The sequence below is a fragment of the Varanus komodoensis genome, unplaced genomic scaffold (assembly GCF_004798865.1).
Source record: "Varanus komodoensis strain SLA01 unplaced genomic scaffold, ASM479886v1 scaffold85, whole genome shotgun sequence".
Lineage (NCBI taxonomy): Eukaryota > Metazoa > Chordata > Lepidosauria > Squamata > Varanidae > Varanus > Varanus komodoensis.
In genome coordinates, this window is record NW_025336543.1 from 1903223 (window position 1) to 1921778 (window position 18556).

The 18556-nt window shown below is 41.7% G+C and overlaps 1 protein-coding gene across 4 annotated transcripts; it reads right to left on the reverse strand.

Moving 5' to 3' along the window:
- Window positions 1-88: 88 nt before the first annotated feature.
- CCDC77 (coiled-coil domain containing 77) lies at window positions 89-17606 on the reverse strand. Of its 4 annotated transcripts, none has more exons than XM_044417042.1 (12): window positions 17557-17606; window positions 15526-15581; window positions 14347-14563; window positions 13281-13423; window positions 10921-11017; window positions 8252-8324; window positions 7903-7991; window positions 5409-5557; window positions 2952-3351; window positions 2017-2142; window positions 1746-1898; window positions 89-388 (listed from the first exon to the last, which is right to left on the reverse strand). In XM_044417042.1, exons 2-12 carry the CDS (start codon window positions 15561-15563, stop codon window positions 242-244), a joined length of 1632 nt encoding a protein of 543 aa, XP_044272977.1. In that variant the 5' UTR covers window positions 15564-15581; window positions 17557-17606; the 3' UTR covers window positions 89-241. The 4 variants fall into 4 exon arrangements, with proteins under 4 accessions (XP_044272977.1, XP_044272976.1, XP_044272975.1 ...); XM_044417041.1 differs by having other exon boundaries at window positions 17458-17583; XM_044417040.1 differs by lacking the exon at window positions 17557-17606 and adding an exon at window positions 17458-17549 and having other exon boundaries at window positions 15526-15603.
- Window positions 17607-18556: the final 950 nt, after the last annotated feature.

Sequence of the window (18556 nt, forward strand, 5' to 3'; positions counted from 1 at the left end):
TTACCCCAAATGACTTTGGCCCAGTTGCATCTACTGTCACTGCAAGAAGTGGAAGTCAAATCTGGACAAGTGTAAAAGAAAGGCCAAGTTTCCTTCTAAATCTCACATTCTGTTTAATAGGCTCCTTTAGTCCTAGAGCATAAAATTAAGTCCTAGGGTCAAAGCAAACTAAAAGTTCTGTCACAGAGCAGAAAAAGCTATTGGAACAAGGATCTTTGTCAATCTCTCTAGCATGTCCTTATCAGCAAACACGTAGCTCATTTTCCAAGCCATAGATCTTTGACTTTAAATTTTTCAGTTCCCCTTGAATCTTTCTAGTTCTCTTATTTCCTTGGCGAACTTCATGCAGAATTGCAAGGTCTTGGTCTGGCCCCACAGACATTGTCACCTATTAAAAGGCAAAAAGGATGGAAGGATGGAAATGCAAAAAATTGATCAGCTTTGAACAATAATTTGGAACTGAATACTTATTTTTGAAAAATGAACAGACACCCAAACAAAAGAAGTATAACGTACTTCTTGGTCTAGAAGGATAACATACCTGCACAGTCTTATATTTACACATCATCTTTAAGTCTATTGCTCTGGGTTCCAAGAGTAAAGAGATCCCCGCAACCATTTTCTGAAGGTGGCATTGCTGCCGTTAGCTGCTTTGGCTGGTATGGCAGCTACAACACTTTTGGACAATCGTCTGTTACCTCCAGGCTAATCTTCTATATTACAGTCTGTCAGGCTACCTTGAAAAATGTTCAGGTTGCCTCTATTGTTTGTGAATTTCAAACAGATGCAACATGCTGCTACCAAGGTGTTCAGAAGGTATTTTTCCTATTTTGGTTACCCCTTCATTTCCACACTCAATTCAAGGACCAATTTGTCAAGTTAGCATCTTCTTTTTTCTTAAACTTAAATTTGTTTTGTGAAATTTCTGCATCAGTCTGAGATTGATTTAAAGCTCACTTGAAAATTTGTATACATTTCTCCTAATATACACATTTGCCTGATATATGCATTATGCAAGTAATTTTTAATTACATGATGCTTTTTCTATGATATTTTAACTAAGTGATGCTTTTCTGTTCACTTTTCATTACTATACACGTTTTTATACATGTCTTTGATTGGAGAACTGTATCACCCAAAGTACAACTGCTAAAGGATAAGTACATATTACTTTCTGTATAGCTTTGTGAAGTGCAAATTAGGCAAGAATGAATTTCTCCCCATGCTGAATTGAAGATGCCAGTTTAACCTTGAAAGCCCTACACAGATAAGTTACAGAGAGTCTTAAAGTGGGGTGGCACTGCTCAGAGGTCCCTGCCAGCATGGTCAATGATCAGGAAGGCTGGCAGCAGAGTGGATGTCCAAAACACCTTGAGATCTACTGGTTGCTCGCTCATGCTTTAAGGACCACCTCCTTCCATAAGCTTCCTCCTGCATAAGCTTCTGTTCAACACATGTGATGTCCAGGGATCATTTTTCAATGAAATATGGTAGGCAGTCATGAGTAGCAGAGCCTTTTCAGTAGCTGAGCCCAGGTGGTGGAATGCCTTCCCACAGGAAGTTTATTAGAGCAATATTTTATTCTTTTGGGGATTTGGCAAAAGGATGGCTGTTCTGGAATGTTATTTTAAGCTGATTACTTCCCTTAAATTTTGGAATCCTAATTCAGAGGATGAAAACATTTAAAATTAATTCTTCCTAATAAATCTCATACTTGTCTGTCTTCTGGTCATAACAAGCATTACCTTGAAAAGTTGCCTCTCCACATCCTTCAGCCGTTGCCGAAGTTGTTTAATGTCAGTTTTAAAGCCTTCCACCTCCATAACACGTCGTTTTTCTAGTGCCTCATAGCGCTGGGTCATCAGCTGTAGGCGTTTTCCCATCTTTTCTGAGCGTTCCTGTAAAATGAAAGCAAACAGAAGATTACAAGTGGGGAGTATCACAGTAAGATCATGGAAGTAGCGATTGCAGCATGTCAGAGTGGCTGCTGTGCCAACAGCAGCCAAAAGTTATTACCTTGAAGAGCTCTCGCCCTACATCTCCCTCCTCCCGGATCTTAGCCAACTGCTCTTCCAGGGAAATACACTGTTCTCGGTACATGTCTGCTAACCGCTGCTCCTGTGTCAATTGCTCCTGTAGTCCCTGAGGTTAAGATAAAAAGCTGAGGATTATCAGATGTTATGCATGGGGGTTTATGGACAACTGCTTCCTTTTCAAAAGATGACAAATTCTTTCCAAAAGAAGACAGGGCTAAAATCTGGAATAAGCTATACATCACTTACAGCACCATGATGTGTACCATGCACCACACTTTTAAAGTGTGGTTGACTTAAGATAGCATCAATACACCGGGTTGGTGTTCTAGCTACAACTTGTTTAGGATGTGACATGACAACGACTGTGGGCAAACAGCAAACAGTGGGCACTAAACTATGTTCAGTGTTGTGTACTTTCTGGATGAGAAACGAGAAAACAGGAAAACAATAGCCTTTCGAACAAAGCTCAGTTTTAATAACTGAGTAGGGAGCAGGCAAAAGCAATGTTTGCAAAGCAAATTTTTGTGTTTCAACCATATCTGGCTTTCGTCCCCTGTGTTCAAGGCAGAAGCCTCTTCTCAATCCTTCATGTATTTGAAAACTAGCTCCAATCCCTGTGGGACTTTTTCCTCCAGACCAAATAGATATAATTCCTCCACAGTCTTCTCAAAATCCAAACTCTCAGCTAAAACCAGTGACAAGAATAGAGCATACTGAAATTATAACATAGCTAACAATATTGAAGTAAAAAGGGTAACTAGAGGCAAAGAAAACCTAACACTAGAATAAAATATGGCAATTGGCAGGATAACACAACACTGTATCAATGTGGCACAGCACCACAGATGTCAAAATTTCATGGTATATTACCAAGCCCTCAGAAATGGGCAGTTACATCACAGCAGCTGCTATTACCTTAATCTCTACACCATATCCTTTATGCAATGCATGCTGTCTTCGAGAAACATGTTTAGTATCTCTCTGTTTCCTCTTCTTGTAACCATCTACTTTCTTGCCAGGAGATGCTCCCTTGCTGAAGCTGTGTTGACAGGGACTGCTCTCCCACTGGTCTGGGCTACTCTCTTGTTGATCTGGGCTACTGTCTTGCCAGCTCTGACCACTGTCTTGACTTCTATTGTGGTCCTCCTGGTCATGCCGAACCCTGCGCCGTTTGGCTGGATCTTTGCTTTTGTCCAACTTCCTCAACAGAGTGTCTTTCTCTGCCATCCAGGATTTCTCATTTGCCCGTGCCTCAAACTTCATCTGGAGAAAATCTCTGGTGCTCTCATACAGCAAGTTTTGAGCTTTGTGGTATCTGGAGAGGCACTAAATGAATTAGTAATCAATTTGTCCCAGGGTGGATTTGATTTAAATCACTACTCAGCAAGATTAGGTTTAAATCATGCTTTTCTACATAATTTGCATACATGCCTGCCTTACCTGTAGGTAGAGGAACATAATTAAAATATTCCCAAACTGGATCCCTTTTACAGCCTGCTGCCATTATAAGTTTTCTCCTCCAGGGAAAGAATAACATGATAAACTTCAGGCTATACACAAAAAGATCCAAAGACTTGTGGAGTATTCTGCTCAAAAGGTTTCACTTTCATTTCTACTGCTTGTCCCTCCCTCCTCACACTTAGTTTCTTGTGCAGATCTATTCCATTCCCAACAATCTTCTATTCATTTACTTTTTTGAAACTTAACAATTAAGAGGTATGGGGTTGATTCTGTGTATATATATTTGCAAAGGAACAATGGGATTAAGGTCTTTTCAATTCTGCATGTTTATTTTTTAACATTTTTGCTGTGAAAAAGAGGCATGTGATCTCTGCAGTCACAAATTCACATTTTTGAGAACTGTAAAACCAAGCATCTGCAATATATCCTAGATCAAAAAAATGGTCAAAAACCTCTGGAAGAGCATGACATTGTGAATGGATTAATGAAATTCATTTACCAAAAAATGTAAATATTGCATGAATATACAGCCTCATGGTACATTATTAAAAACTAATCCTTATTTCATGATAAATAACCTTTGGACTATAATATCTCTTAAAGTTTTCTTAAACAGAAAACTGCATAAATTTTACTCAAAAAGCATTTTATTTTAATAAAATCCAATTTAAATTTTAAAATATCTAATTTAAATGAATAAATCTGATTTTTCTTAATCATGGATTTTTTTCCACCCTTATTTGTCCCCCAGTTCCTACATTTTACCATTTCCAAGCCAAAGTAGGGAATGAGAAGCAATGGCTTTACAGTTCTAGATCAGTTTACAGGAAAGAAAACATGTATTATCCTGTTTAATACAATTTTATCTAACATTGTATCTGCACTGGTATTCTGCCCATGGGCTGTTGTGGCCTATTTTTTTGGCCTACACTTTTGTACTACCATGAAGGACCTGAAAATATGAAACTGACTTGCACAGGTGCCATGGCATTTGTCCATCTAGCCAAGAGAGGCAGAGGATAGATTAGGATTTGCCAGAGATTCTGTGGGGAATCTGCCACAAAGCTATGCAACTTCTGACAATAGCAACCACTTAAAAGCACTCCCTCCCTTAAATTATGTCCCTGAAAAAGAATTTTAGGGAGAAACAAGGAGCAGATCTTTGTGTACAAAGACTTGTGAACTTGGTTCTGGTTACAAATGACAAAGGTCTGGGATGAGCTTCTGCTCAGGGCACCTTGCTCCTTAAGTGGTAGGGTACGTTTGCCTGCTTGCCTGAGCTGTTACTCTGTGACTTATTTAAATTGGTAGATGTTAGGTTTCTGTTAAAAAGCAATCAGATACTGGAATCTTGAAATCTGCCCAGCCTAGTCTATTATAGTACTATCTTTTCTAACAGGTAAGAACTCTCCAGGGTTACCAGGCACAAGGTCTTTCTCAGATCTGATCTGACTGGGAATTGAACTTGATGCTTCATATGCGTGCAAAGGTGTGCTCCACTACTATGCTATGTACTTGCTCAAATTAAAAATAATACCCAGAGGGAATAAGAAAGTTATCATTCCCTCCTGTGCTTGAGCAGAGGTTCATACTATGCACTGTCAGATTAAAAATCTCATTCTCTGCCAACACAACTCCCTGGGCAATTTGTATGGGTTTCTAGTCCATATCCACAAAGTAGGACAGTGCAAATTTGCTTTGATGTTATGTCAAGAGTAGGTTCTATGTGCTTCCCCCCTTGCTACCATACTCCTGCTTCCAGAGATACACGGATTCCAAAATTCTCACCATATCAAATCACCACCAGCAGGAGGCTTCCAGACACAGCAATTATGAAGCTGACAGGCCACCTATGGAGTTTATCTTTATATGAGACATACCCAGGCTCCCATCAAAGAAAAGTATACTTACTTTTCGGTAAGGTCTTTAATCTTTTCCTGATCCCTCTGATGCTGGACCTGAACTTCTTCTATACGGATTCGTCTGTCCTCTAGCAATGCTTCAGTTTGTTCCTTGGACAGCTTTGTTTGCTCTTCTAGCTGAGCCTGAAGAGCTTCCACCTGGAAAGGATAGGAAAGAGGCAGAGAATCTGCTTTAATATCAGGGTGAAGCTGTATAACCATACATTTCTGCAAGCTCCCACTTTAGTCATCACAGCTCTAGATTAATCCTGAACTGCATCCACAGAAGAGTCTGCCAAGAGCACTGCAGTATGTGTAATCTTAAATAATCCACCCTTTATCTGTTTGGGAATAGAATCCAGCTTTTCCATTTCTTCCATTTGTAAGCTGCTCTTACAAATACAGAATTTGTAACAGTTGCTCAAAAAGCCAATGCTGAGGCCTCAAAGTCCCTGTGAAGTGCTGCCTCTACATGTTATCACATGAGTCCCATGGTCCACATTCTCTATCAGCAGGAACAGCTGATGATGGAGGTAAGTGTTGCCATTAATGCATCCTGTAGTGGCACTCTGAGCTGGTCAATAACTTCCTGAGGGAGTATATACCAGTTGGAAGGCTTTGCCATAGCCAGATTGTCCCATTCAGCTTTACATACTTTCCTAAAAGAAGAGGGAGGAGGCATTCTGGAAGGCCTTGCTCCTCCTGAAGGAATACTGTGCTAGTTTCCAATGAGAGAGCATTCTTGTCCTCAGTCTCTAGTTTCTTATCTCCAGTGAGCTGAATGGTCGAACAGACTTTAAAACAGGAAAATTATTCTGGCTGAACAAGTCTGATAACTTGGGGAATCATGCAAGCACTATCCTCCTCAGATAATCCCCCTCTTCCTTGTGCTTAGAGTTGAATGGAGTATCTGAACTGTTAGGGGAAGAACTGGGAGAGAGCCTGAGAAACCACTCTGTTGTGTCCTACCCTATGTGTTGGTTTAAACTTAGGTACCTTCAGTGTAGGCCTGGTTGCTTTCCCTGATGCACCTGGAGGCTGTTCTGCAACCTTTCTGTGTTTGCCTCCCCTAGAGAACCTTGAGCTAGATGGAGAAGAACATTTGGCAGAGGGACTCCTGGAAGGGGGGGGGGGGTAGGGAAAAGAACAGGGGAATCTATGTCCCTTCTTGTATTTGCAATGAGACCAGACCCTGGAAGGTCTGTCTGTCTGTTCTTTCCCTCATGGGGCTTCTTGAAATGGCAGGGTGATCTGTTAAAGAATTCCCTGTCTGCCCCCACCTCCCAACACCAGTGCCAGAGCCCCTTTGAGGACTACAGCTTGCACCCACTGTACAGACTCAGGGTGTGCCCCATCCCCACTTAGGTTTGGCAATTTGGAGACTGCACGGTCAGGACAACCAAACAGCACAATACAAAAGAGTGAAGAAGCTTAATTCTGATTCCCATATTTGCTGAAGTCCTCTTCAAGAGTATCAACATCACTGAGCTTTTGTTGGCAAGTTCCTAAAATAATTCAGTGCCGACCCAATCCCAGTTCATGATTATTCCAACTGTCACATGACAAGCTGGCTATCTGAAGCAACTTACTCTTTAGCAGCTTTTGTTTCTTTCAAAATAAACTGTGCTTATCAGCATGAGAATGATATATTAGTTGGTCATCTAAAAAAGCCCCATTATGTTGGTTTACTAGTGTGTATATGAATACATAGGGTGTTGACATGATGAGCCATCTCAAGTACCGATTAAAATTTCTTTGAAGTCAAAGATGGAACAGACAACACTTCTGCTACACTTGCTGGTTCTCTCCTTTCACTGCTGGCTTTGAGGCAAAGCCTCAAACACTTAAAAGCAGAAATCAAAGTATGATTGTGTGTGAGAAGATCAAAGACAAAGAGAGTAGGGTCAGATATTAATGTACAGAGCAATTTTAAACAAATATTACAAGCTTGCCTCACTTACTCACTCAAACACAATATACAACCTCTTGCATTTGATTCAGATGGGAAGTAATGGGTTTATAATGTACTTACTAGCTTTGATCCTTAGCTAAGTTAATTTAAGTCAGTTCATAGAGGGAAAGGTTTCCATCTCTCCACTGGACCCCATCTCACAATGCTCTCTCCAACCATCAGAACAGGCTTTGGGGAGGGGGATTACAAATGGTTCCTGGGTGCAGGAAGGGAGAGGAAAAGGTCTTTCCAGGAAGTTCTTTAATTCATCCTTGGATCGATGCCATTATTTAATACATGGTCAAAACGTTTAGGAAATGGCCACAACCCTTCTTGCCCCGTGCTTCACTGCTGTCTGCCTCTTTTTAAAGTGGTTATCATGGTCCTGAACTGAAGTGCCTCAGATTTCAGTGGCAACAGCACACACAGAAGGCTAAATGAATCATCCCCACCACTGGCAAAGCTGAGGTTTCATAGATAATAAGTGCTTTGTTTTGAGATCTAAAAGCAGCAGAGGTCAGGTTGCACACATCCACACATGGCCACCAATTACCTGTAACAATAAAATTTGATCATCCCTCTGGTATTCATTTCTACTCTCTGGTTTCTCTGTCTTGGGTTTTGAGCCACAGTTTTTAATACCTGAAGCAGAAATAAAAGTTTAATTGATAAGCTATGAAACCCTTTCTTTTAACTGACTTGAAAAAAAATGTCCTATGCCACAGTGAAATACAGAAGAAAGAGGTATTTCCATCTCATATTACCCATGAATATTCACTGTACTGCGTATCACAAGGAACACACTCCTACAGTAAACTCAGATCTTTCCCACACACGTGCCCATGACACCCCAATGTTTTAGATGCTGCCTTTTCTGGAGACAATTTTTCTTTTCCCATTACCTGTTTTTAAAGTGTGCTTATTACTTTGAGTATGTGAATCCCTGCTCTTGGTTATCCTTTGAGGTATTGTGACCTATAAGAAACAAAGGAATTTGCTTATTCTCTGCCTTTGTATTTGAGGTAGACATTTCAAGAAAGTCCATGCCAAACAACAGTAATACAAAACCCTAAGAGGCAGTAATTTTCAAGAAATCAAAGGCTTAACAGTATGCCTAAAAAACAGTGTCATATTGTGGTTCAGCTTCTACTGCAGCTGGACCCTAAACAGTGCTGCCTTGGCGCTGTATCATCTAGGCCTGCAACTCGATGCAATAACTATGCATATGTTTGTAGGTTCTCATTACAGCACAAGGAGACTGGTAATGCGTTATAAGTCATTAACTAGGCTCAGAGTTGACACTTGAACAATTTAAATTTGGCTTGTGCTTTCTGACTTTCAAAGGGAACGTTGTCAGATCTTCCTGGATGCCTTCAGAATGTATAGAATTCAGTGAAAAAATTAGGAAATGGATTAATAAGCTCTCCACTCCACATCATCATGGTACTAAGCAGAGTTGCACAATAGCATATCTGAGCAAAGTCTGGTCAAAGACTGAAGTCTTCAGGTGGAAACTATTCAGTATAACTATTATCCAAAGTCTTTACTGTGATTTTTTTAGTAAATGGTGAAGTTCTGGCAATGTAAACGTTATAGCACATCCATTGTAGGTCTGCACATTTCTTAAAAGATGCTGTGGAATGCAGGAAACATGTTCCAAATAAGAGATATAGATAGTAACCCCTCTAATTACAGGTATCTTTCTCATCTAGGTTTATTTGATGTGAACATTGGTGTATGGGAGCCTAGAACTTTTTTTAACATCCTACACCAAACTCCCTTTACTTGGCACCTTCAAGATGTATTACACACTGTGACTCCTAGAACTGACCATACTGATAGGGATGATGGTAGTTATAATCCAAGACATGTGCAGTGCATCACATGAACAGAGGTAGGTGGCCTACTGAAATAGTTTTCAGTGACTTGCTTCCCATGACACAACAGCCTTCTGTGGCTTCATTTACCCACCAGGGTGGTTGCATCATGTTGGTCACCATTTTTGCATTGCACCTGACTTGTCAAGGCTAGTTGTGTCATATGAATCCATGTATGTAAGTATGTATGTATTTAAAACTTTTCTATGCCATCCATTATGCATGGCATCTCCGGATGGCTTACCATCATTAAAATCAAAATACAATACATACAAATATAATAAATAACATATAACCAATAAAAAATAAAAGTGACTGGTGAAATGTTAAAATACTAATTTCTAAAATAACGAATAAAATGGTTTTGACTTGGCGCTGAAAAGAATATAAGCTCGGCGCCAGGCGAACCCCTCCGGGGAGCGCATTCCACAATCTGGGTGGAAAAGGCCCTACTCTGAGTAGATATCTTTAAAGTGTTGGGCAAAGTTGTCACAGCAGGCTGCTGAAGGTGCAACCACTTCATTTTCCTGGCCAGAGTGTATCAGGCCTCTCGCACTACTTGGAAAAGCTCCACACTGTGAGGAAGCAATGAAAGCAGAGAACTGCCTCTTCGTTGCCCTCACCACCACAGCAAGGCTCGATAATGAGCACGTAAGTGTGTTCAGTCAGATTCGTCCCGAGATTTCCTTCACCTGTGCTCCAATCATCTCCCTGCCTGCTTCACCACCTGCAACTCAGGTGTATACCATGTTGCCGAGCGGGCTTTATTATGGCTATTGTTCTGGAGCAGGGGTCCTCAAACTTTTTCTAAAGGGGGCCAGTTGACAGGTGCCAATGGTGGGTGCGGACTGCCAAGGCGGTGCCGATGGGGGGGCATGGGCTGGTGAGGGGGTGGGGCGCGTGTGCATGCGAGATGGGGATGGGGTGCACTGGGCGAGGTGCCGGCTTGCTCGTGAGACATTTTCTCTGAGCTAGTCCAAAACGACCTAATTGTGAGCAAGCCACGAGTCCACGCGGTGACTGGAAAACCTGTGGGGCAGGCCAGTTAAATGAGCATGGCGGGTTGGGCTTAGTTTGAGGACCCATGCTCTGGAGCATTGGCTGGGGGATGGTGAAAGTTATAGGGTTTTCTGTTTAAACATATATAGGATTGTGCCCTTGATCTACTATATGAACCGCAACCAGAAACAAATCGAACATAATTTATAATTCCAAAAAGCAATATAGAGAGTTCAAAAAATGGGGTAATCCTGTGGATCATGCCCTTACTAGACAAAAGCCTTTGATCTCAGAGGTTTCTGAATCTCCAGTGCCCAGAGGTAGAAGTTACTTTTGCCTCTCTGTCCTTTATTTTACATTTTTTCCCTCTAAACCTTTGAGCCCATCTAGAGGAAGTGTGCTGGTATGATCAGGATAAGCAATATGATTTCTTATATTCCAGCATCCCCGCTCAGAATGACCTCATCCCCCTCCACATTTGGGACCTCAGGAAGCAGCTGACACAGTTTTTTCCTGCAGGGTTGCAATGGGCTGGGAGGAGAGATAGATTCTGCAATCATCCTTCCAAGGTATGCCACCATCTACAGCCTTGGAGGGCTTTTGAAGAACCTGACGTTCCTGAGAAACTTAACTGGGACCATCAAATTGCTCTCTAAATAGAAATGTCTACAATTTACCTTGTGAGTTATATTTACCTTGTGAGGTGGTTCCTTGTGAAAATAAGTTACTTCACCAGTGTCTGTTCCCACTAAAGCCAAAAGATGTTGAATCTTCTTTCTGTCCTCCAATTCCCTGAAATTCATTTAAAGAAAAGTGACTCATTTCTATTTCTCGATGCACCCACTGGCAGACCTTGTCTTTAGAAGTTGTCTAAAACAAGGTCAGGAGACATCTGAGAAAACCCCATATCCATTTATACTGGAGAGGTTCTCTTTTCTGCAGAGTCTGCCTGCTGCATGAGATCTCATGAAAAGGTAGCGACTAGCAGTTAAAAAAAAAAGCCAGGAAACCAGCCTTTTCTAACAGAATCACCTTTCCTATCCCTCTCTTATCCTCTTTTCCACATAAAGAAACTCTCTTGTAACCTCTCTTTCACATACTCAAAGTGTACCTATTCCATCAAGAACACAGGAACTAGATTGCTTCTCCTGCCATAACCCCAAAGAGGCAGCATTAGCAAGGCAATAAAAATTCAAAGTTGATTTCCCTACTGCATTCAAAGTTCACTTTAGGTTACAAAAGAACTGATTTTATAGACCAGAAACTGTCCAGTGTTTAGATTGTTTCTGGCATGGTTTTTTAAGGAAACATGCATATAGTCGGGAGACACACACATAGTAGAAACAAACAGGCATTCTTTCTAGAACACAAAACTCATCACTTAATAACTTAATGTGCAATTCTATGCATGTTCAGACAGAAAAAGTTGTACTACTAGCATTCCCCCAGCCAACATGACTTCAGTCTTTGTTCTGTCAGAACATGCATAGGACTGTACCTTTAATTATCCTTAAATTATATTTGCAAGTATGTACAATTGCTCTTGAGTGCTCTCTCTGGGGCAGAACTTATACACTTCTGTGGTATACCCCAGAGCTAAGAGCTATGAAACAAAACAAGACACCTGGAGTGCAGAGGGAGAAAAACTAATAGCCAATGCAATTGAGCCCTGGTATGTGCTTATAGTCAGTTATATTTATGGGCAGGAAGAGCAACAAAGAAACAGTATCTCACTGCCTCCATTCCCTCTTCTATTTGCCACCCAGCAGAGCTTTTTAGGGCCATCAAGGACCCGTGATATGCTGGCCTCAAGGACATCATGGATCAGTCTTTCCCAAGTTTTTCACCTTGGACAAACTCTTGAAATAATTTTCATGTCTCAGATAACCCTGCATAAAAATTATTATAAATTTTAATTAGTAGGAGTATAAATAGGAGTATAAATCTTTCAGTCTAACCTATGCCCATGCACTCAGAAGTACCAGAACTTTTATTTATATAACGACTGTTATTATTTATTTTATCAATATGATTGACTCTCCCCATAAGAACTGCTTTGTGGATTAAGAGGCCAAAGGCCACTTCAGCCCAGTCTGATCGGCTTGTGGGAAGAGTCACCAGCCAGGGACAAAAGAAGCAGCCTCCTCATCTTCTTTCTCCTAGCACCATGCCCCAGAGATTGACCATCTCTACCCATCCAGGCTTTACTTGGTGCTGCTGCTTCCTCAGCAGAGTCCATTAGTTACCCCTTCATCTCAGTGACTGGGGCCTGTCTGTAAATCGTGGCGGGTGTGTGCAATGAAAGGAAAACATAAAATAAGGTCTCTTGCTGGTCATTTAAAGCTGGGTACATTCAATTGCTGCTGTGCCACACTCCATGAGCCTGAGGATGCACTTCCCGCCCTGGCACTTCCCTCATGGGCTGCGGCACTCCTTGAGTCCCCTTCCATCTCCTAGGCAGCCAGGACAAGCGCAAGGGCTCCTTAGGCAATAACTCACGTGCGTATGCATGTGCATCTCCACGCCCCGCCCACTCCGCTCTCTCACAAACCCTTCAGTGAACTTTCATGAAATTGAGGGTTCCAGAGAAACCTAGTTGAGAAAGGCTGTCCTGGAGCTATCTGAGGAGCTATCTACGATGTATTTGCCAGGCAATTCTAGGAAAAAATATCTTCCATCTGCCGGGACTTTGTCTCACTATAACTTGGAATTGAGTCAGGTGAGCTAGTCAAAGCACAGTCCAGTTTTTTTTCAGATGAGTTTCAGCTGATACAGCTCAAAGATACTGACAAGGAACTTGAACAGCTTCGTGCAGCCACTTCCATATTGAATCCTTGACTCTCTTGGCTTATAAAAGCCAGCAGAGGGGTAACAACCAACTGGGCTAGGGAGATGTTGGCCATGGTCCCCAAAACCAGACCAACATATTTCAAATGCATAGCTTCCACCACTTTCAGATTCTGCTCTGTTATCTGCTAGCATATGACTCACACACAGAGATGGGGAGAAACTGCTTCTATTTTGACAACTTGTTGTTCTGACCTGAACAACAAACCTGATTTTCAGTCGATCATTCTCAGCATAAAGACGCAGAACGTGCTCTCTCTCCTGGAAGAGGTAAACCTGCATGTCACTTAAAGCCTTCTGCAGCTCTGCAATTTCTTCTTCCCGCTGACGCATTTCCCATTGTAATTTGTGCTGTGTAGAGAAAATGGAAGCATATTATTGATCACTTGGCAGTTAAAGCAAAGGCAGGACAGATATATTTTTCCTCATTGATCACTGTATCCCATTGCAGGAGTGGCAACAACAAAGCAGCCAGACAATGTTTGTAGTATACCAGCTTAGGATTCACTAGACTCTTCCAGATACTCATACTTAGCCACAGGGCTTTGAACCACTTTCATACATGGGTGTCTTTGTCCTAAGGCTGCTTTAAATGTATGTAAATACAAACAAGTTCCCCCTGCTCACTTCTTAAACCCATTGCTCGTCCTTAAAAAGTTATGATAGCACTTTTCAATCAAATACAGTATTGATTTAATTTTGACAAATTCTGTCATAATTAAATTATGGCAGAATAATTTGTCATAATTCATAATAGCATAGTTTATTGCTATAATTATAGCATAATTTAATGCTATGTTGGACAAGCATACAAGATGGTGGACTCCAGCACCCATTATTACCAGCCAGTATGGTCAATGGTCTGAGATGATGGGAACTGTAATTAAATATCTGGATGGCCATGGGTTCCTAAGCCCTGGAATAGATAGCCCCAAAGGATTACCACTCAAGCCCAGGGTTACACTTTTAAAACTAAATAGCACAAAATCCTCCTTCACTGCTCAATAATTTAAAGCAAATCAAGTTTGGTGGTCCCTCTCCAGCTATATAAGGAGCTGGCAAACATAGCCAAGTCCCAGACAATTAGTCTTTACTTATTTTAGTAATTTAAAAATTGAACAATGCTCCTTACTTGGGTTTTCCCAGAAAATTTAAGATGGAAAACGTGCTTTGCAAGAGAAAGGGCAGTAAACAAGAGTGCAAGCAATAAAGCTCATTCAAAATATTAAACCTGGATTTAATTATCTGGCTGGATAATTGCTCCCCTTTCCTACCTGCTCATCATATGTTGCCTTGTATTTCTCCAGTCTTTTGACCAGTTCCTCATGCTCTTCATCAAATTGTGCAATCTTTTTTCGGTAGTACTCCAGTAGTTCCCGGGAGGGGCGGAGGTAGGCTAGGCGTTTATTGATCGATGGAAGAGGAGTAGAGTCATTCTGGTGAGGAGATGGGGATCTAGCATATCTAGGGGAGCCACGGCTGGTGGCTGACCTGAAAGGTGTGGTTGAACACAAGAACAGTTACTGGCGCAATGCTATGCATTTTTTAAAAAATCCCTACACTTCCCAGCATTCCTCAGCCACAGCATGTCTAAACATCCATGGGATTAAATTCCAAGTTACTAATACCATAAAAACTGTCTAGTCACAATACTTGCATAATTACGAGAAGACAGAGTGATGCAATTTGCACCGTTTCATGCAGGTCAAAGAATGTAGGTCTGAAATTATTGTTTTTTAATACTGAAAATGTACCTTGCTGCACATGGGTGGGAAGTGTTTTCTTCTTTCAAGAAATTTCTGTACAAAATTACTTTTAGGAAATGATGAAAAGCTTTCCCATTTAGGTACAGATAATTTTGGGTCAGGGATGTCCATGCTGATCCTGTGTCTGATTGTGTTTAGATTTTATTTTGATCCAATTATCTTTATTAATTGTTTTTAATAATTATACACCTAACAGTTAAATAATTCTCAGATATTTTAATATATGCAAGCACGGCTGAATGGAATGAACATATACATTTCCACAGATTAAAGGTGCAATCCTATGTAATATACAGGTAAGAAGAAGTCTTGGAGGCAAGTTGGGAAGTACCAACTTGCTCAGAGTGCTCTGTATGAAGCAACTCTTCTGAATTGTGCCTGGGATGACCTAGGAAGTAGGGATAGATGCTGGAGCACTATGATGTTTTCCTGCTTACCCCTACCCTTTGTAACATTTCACTTGTTTCCATTGTGTGCCTAGAACAATATAAGAGTCTATTTCTAAAATAGAGTATTGATACAAATGCGTTAGCCAGGTGGAAAAGATAATGATAAAGGCACCTCAAATGAGCAAACATATACAAGAAATATGGGTCTTTTCACTTAGTCAAAACACACCGACCTTGTAGATAAATGAAAGGGAACCAACAGAGTCATGTGAAGGTAGCCACTAGTTATCCACCTTACCTTTTGCAGGAAGAGGGTGTTCTTGGAGAAGATGCCATGGCTCTCAGTCCTGTCACCTGCATGAATGATGAGCAGACCCTGTAGTAACAGACCCTTGTGTAACACTGAAGGTTCATAGTAACATTTGTTATATACCCCCCTCCACCAACATCAAGCCTCCTTACAGCTGCCTGCTACCCAGCCTCAATCACATAAAAACCTCCATCATTTCAGAACTTTATTTCACAGGTAAAGTGGCTTTCACTTTCAGTTCACATTTCACATTCAAGTTATTTAGGCAAGTTTGGAATGTTTTTTGAATTTCCATTATGTTTAGCTCCTTCCTGTTCAGCTTGATTGATCCTTCAGTGTACCTTAACCCACTGATCCATATGTCAGGTGTCTCTGGGGCTTATCCAGCTTTTCAATGCCAGATCTCAACCCTGAGATACATCAAATACTAATAAAGATGAAGAGCACCATGCTGCATGAATAATCAGTGTGTCCCTCATCACTGGGCAGTGTTTAATATGTATTATTGTGTCTAAGCAGATATCATCTCTGTAGAGAAAAACATTTGTGCAACATTCTGCCTGATGCACAATTAATATTTGCCACTCCATACCCTGTCCACTATAATAAACTGAAACATGATTTTTTCTACATAGACTCTCTGGTAGGAAGCAGCCCCATCTTCCCAGAACAAGCCGCAAACAAAAAGTTAAGTATGCTTTTCAGGGATAGTGACAAATATTCAATGGGCTTAATCGTCCATCATCTCTGCTTTTGAAAATTAGGGATTGCTATCTGCCTATGAAAGCTCAAGCCACCAAAAAAAAACCAAAGCAAAACAAGTTAATCTCTGGGGCGCCAAAACACTTTATGTCCCTTTAAAAACAAAACTTCACACGGATGTTGTGAAACTGGACAAGGCAAAATACAAAGGCCTCTTAAATCAGTTATCAAATGTACGGCCTGGACCGGGAGGTCATCCAAGTGCCAGCATGCCATCCCAACCACATGCCACATATATTCAGGCCTAGAAAACAATGCTTCCAGTAAGGCAAAGGGGCCAGGGGCGTCTGCATGCCTCAGCATCAGTCCCTTCTTCCATTCAAAGTGGTAGCAAAAATATCAAGCAGAGCAGAGTGAATTTACCAGGAGTTGCAGCTGCAGGAAAGAAGCAATGAATGTATGGCAAAATGGAAAAACATGGCAGGGATACTCAAGGCAGCAGGAATTTGGGATGGGGAAAGAATAGGTTGGCACATGAACATTCCTTGGGAAGGGGGCTTAAGGGAGGGCTGGTGCGGTGGTTAGTGTTGGGCTGGGGACCTTGAAACTCAGTGGGTGACCTGGGGCCAGTCACACATTCAGCCTAACCACCTCACGGGGTTGTTGTGAAGATAAAAACGAAGCTGTGTAAGCCATCTTGTGTTCCTCAGGAGAGGGGAAAAAAAGGTGGAATATAAACGCAATGTAATAGTAATTAAAAATACATTGAGTGGTGAGGTTTGTATCCAATCTCTCCCTATCTTGCCGTATTATTTTCAATGGGTCTATACTAAATACAATCCAATGGGATCTCCAGCATGGGCGCTGAAACAGGCGAGAACAGTACGAGTCACTCATTTTCTCTCCATGTGAGGGTTGACTGGGCTGAGACCATCCATGACTGGCCCCGGGCCACACTGCAGCTGAGGAAGGAAACTAAACCAATGCTTCCAAAGGCTGGCTGGCTTGCTTGCTTTCACCACCACGTTGCCAGCTGCCAGCCCTACACTGGCTTCTTCCCCACCATCCTGATGAGGGGACTGGCAGCAAAAGTATAAAATTATTTAGGCACGAGCGTGAGGACGAGGAGAACCGCCCCGTTCACTCAACTGAGCTTGACACTCCTGCTCTAAACTTCAGAAGAAGTGCTCCTCAATAAGGAGGTGCTTCTTCCCTCACCCGAACAATCCCCAGAGATCCGCCTCGGTCTCAGCCCCAGAGCGAGCAGTCCGCGCTCTCTGCCTCCCCGGACCGCTTCCCTTCAGCGCTCGCACTAACCGCTGTAACTCTCCCGTTCGCGCTGCTGCCAGTGCGGATCTCAACGGAAAAACCAAAAATCAAGCCCGAGGCGGTGCGGGAGCTCTCCAATCGAGCGAAACGTGACAAACGAGGTCAGCGTTTTTGTCCAATCATAGCTCCCCATCTATCCATCCGGCTTCCTTTTTAAAAGTTCGTTTACGGGGCCCCTTGGGAAATGAAGTCCCAACGTAAAAACAAAGACCCGATAAACATCTCAGAGATCTCGTGAGACTGTTTCAGCGGTGCAGTGGTTGTTTTTCAAGTTCTTCCTCCAGAAAAGGAAGCAAAGAGTGGATTAGTGCAATGAGAACAAAGAAATCCAGTTTTATTCACTTATGCTGCCTTGTATCCTAAGTGCGTAATTATTAATAGTGTGCCACTTTTTTCGAGAAAATAATTCCATTAGTTTGCAGCACCAAAACATCTTGTAGGATATTAAAAAGCGCAATCCTATATATGTTTACTCAGAAGTAAGTAACACTACGTTCAATGAGCTTAATTCCCAGCTAAGGGAACTCTATGCATTCTCCCCTGGGAAAACGAGTGCTGCACAGCTGCACGCCTATTGAACACAATGACGCTGTTTGCAGGACACAATAGCCCATTGCTCTGGTTTGTACGGATACTACGCTGTACAGTCCCTGCTATTTGGTTGTGTTGTTCAGGCGAATCTGTGTCAGGCTTAGGTAAAGATCGTTTAACACTCGCGTAACCAGCTCACCAGGTTTGCATGCTGCGATTTCCAAACGGGAGTTGGATTTAAGAGCTGGGTATATAGCCAGGTGCGGATGACTCAATGGGTCATGTGGTCCAAACCTGTGTTTAATTTTCCTAGTACTGAAGACCAGAATTATATGTTCACTGAGAAGAAAGGCTCAGTTAGTTTGTTCCTAAATAAGTATGCAAAAGATAGCAGTAGCAATCAGTGGAATCCTATGCCAGTTTACAGATCTGTTATTTGACAGAACAATCCTATGTA

Excerpts from the sequence above, each read along its gene's own strand:
- CCDC77 (XM_044417039.1), bottom strand. The coding sequence starts at position 15,641 with ATGAACCTTCAGTGTTACACAAGGGTCTGTTACTACAGGGTCTGCTCA. Across the intron at positions 8,325-10,920 it reads ACAAGGAACCACCTCACAAG|GTCACAATACCTCAAAGGAT; the intron begins GTAAATATAACT and ends TGTTTCTTATAG. Across the intron at positions 389-1,745 it reads TGGAGAGGCAACTTTTCAAG|GTGACAATGTCTGTGGGGCC; the intron begins GTAATGCTTGTT and ends GCCTTTTAATAG.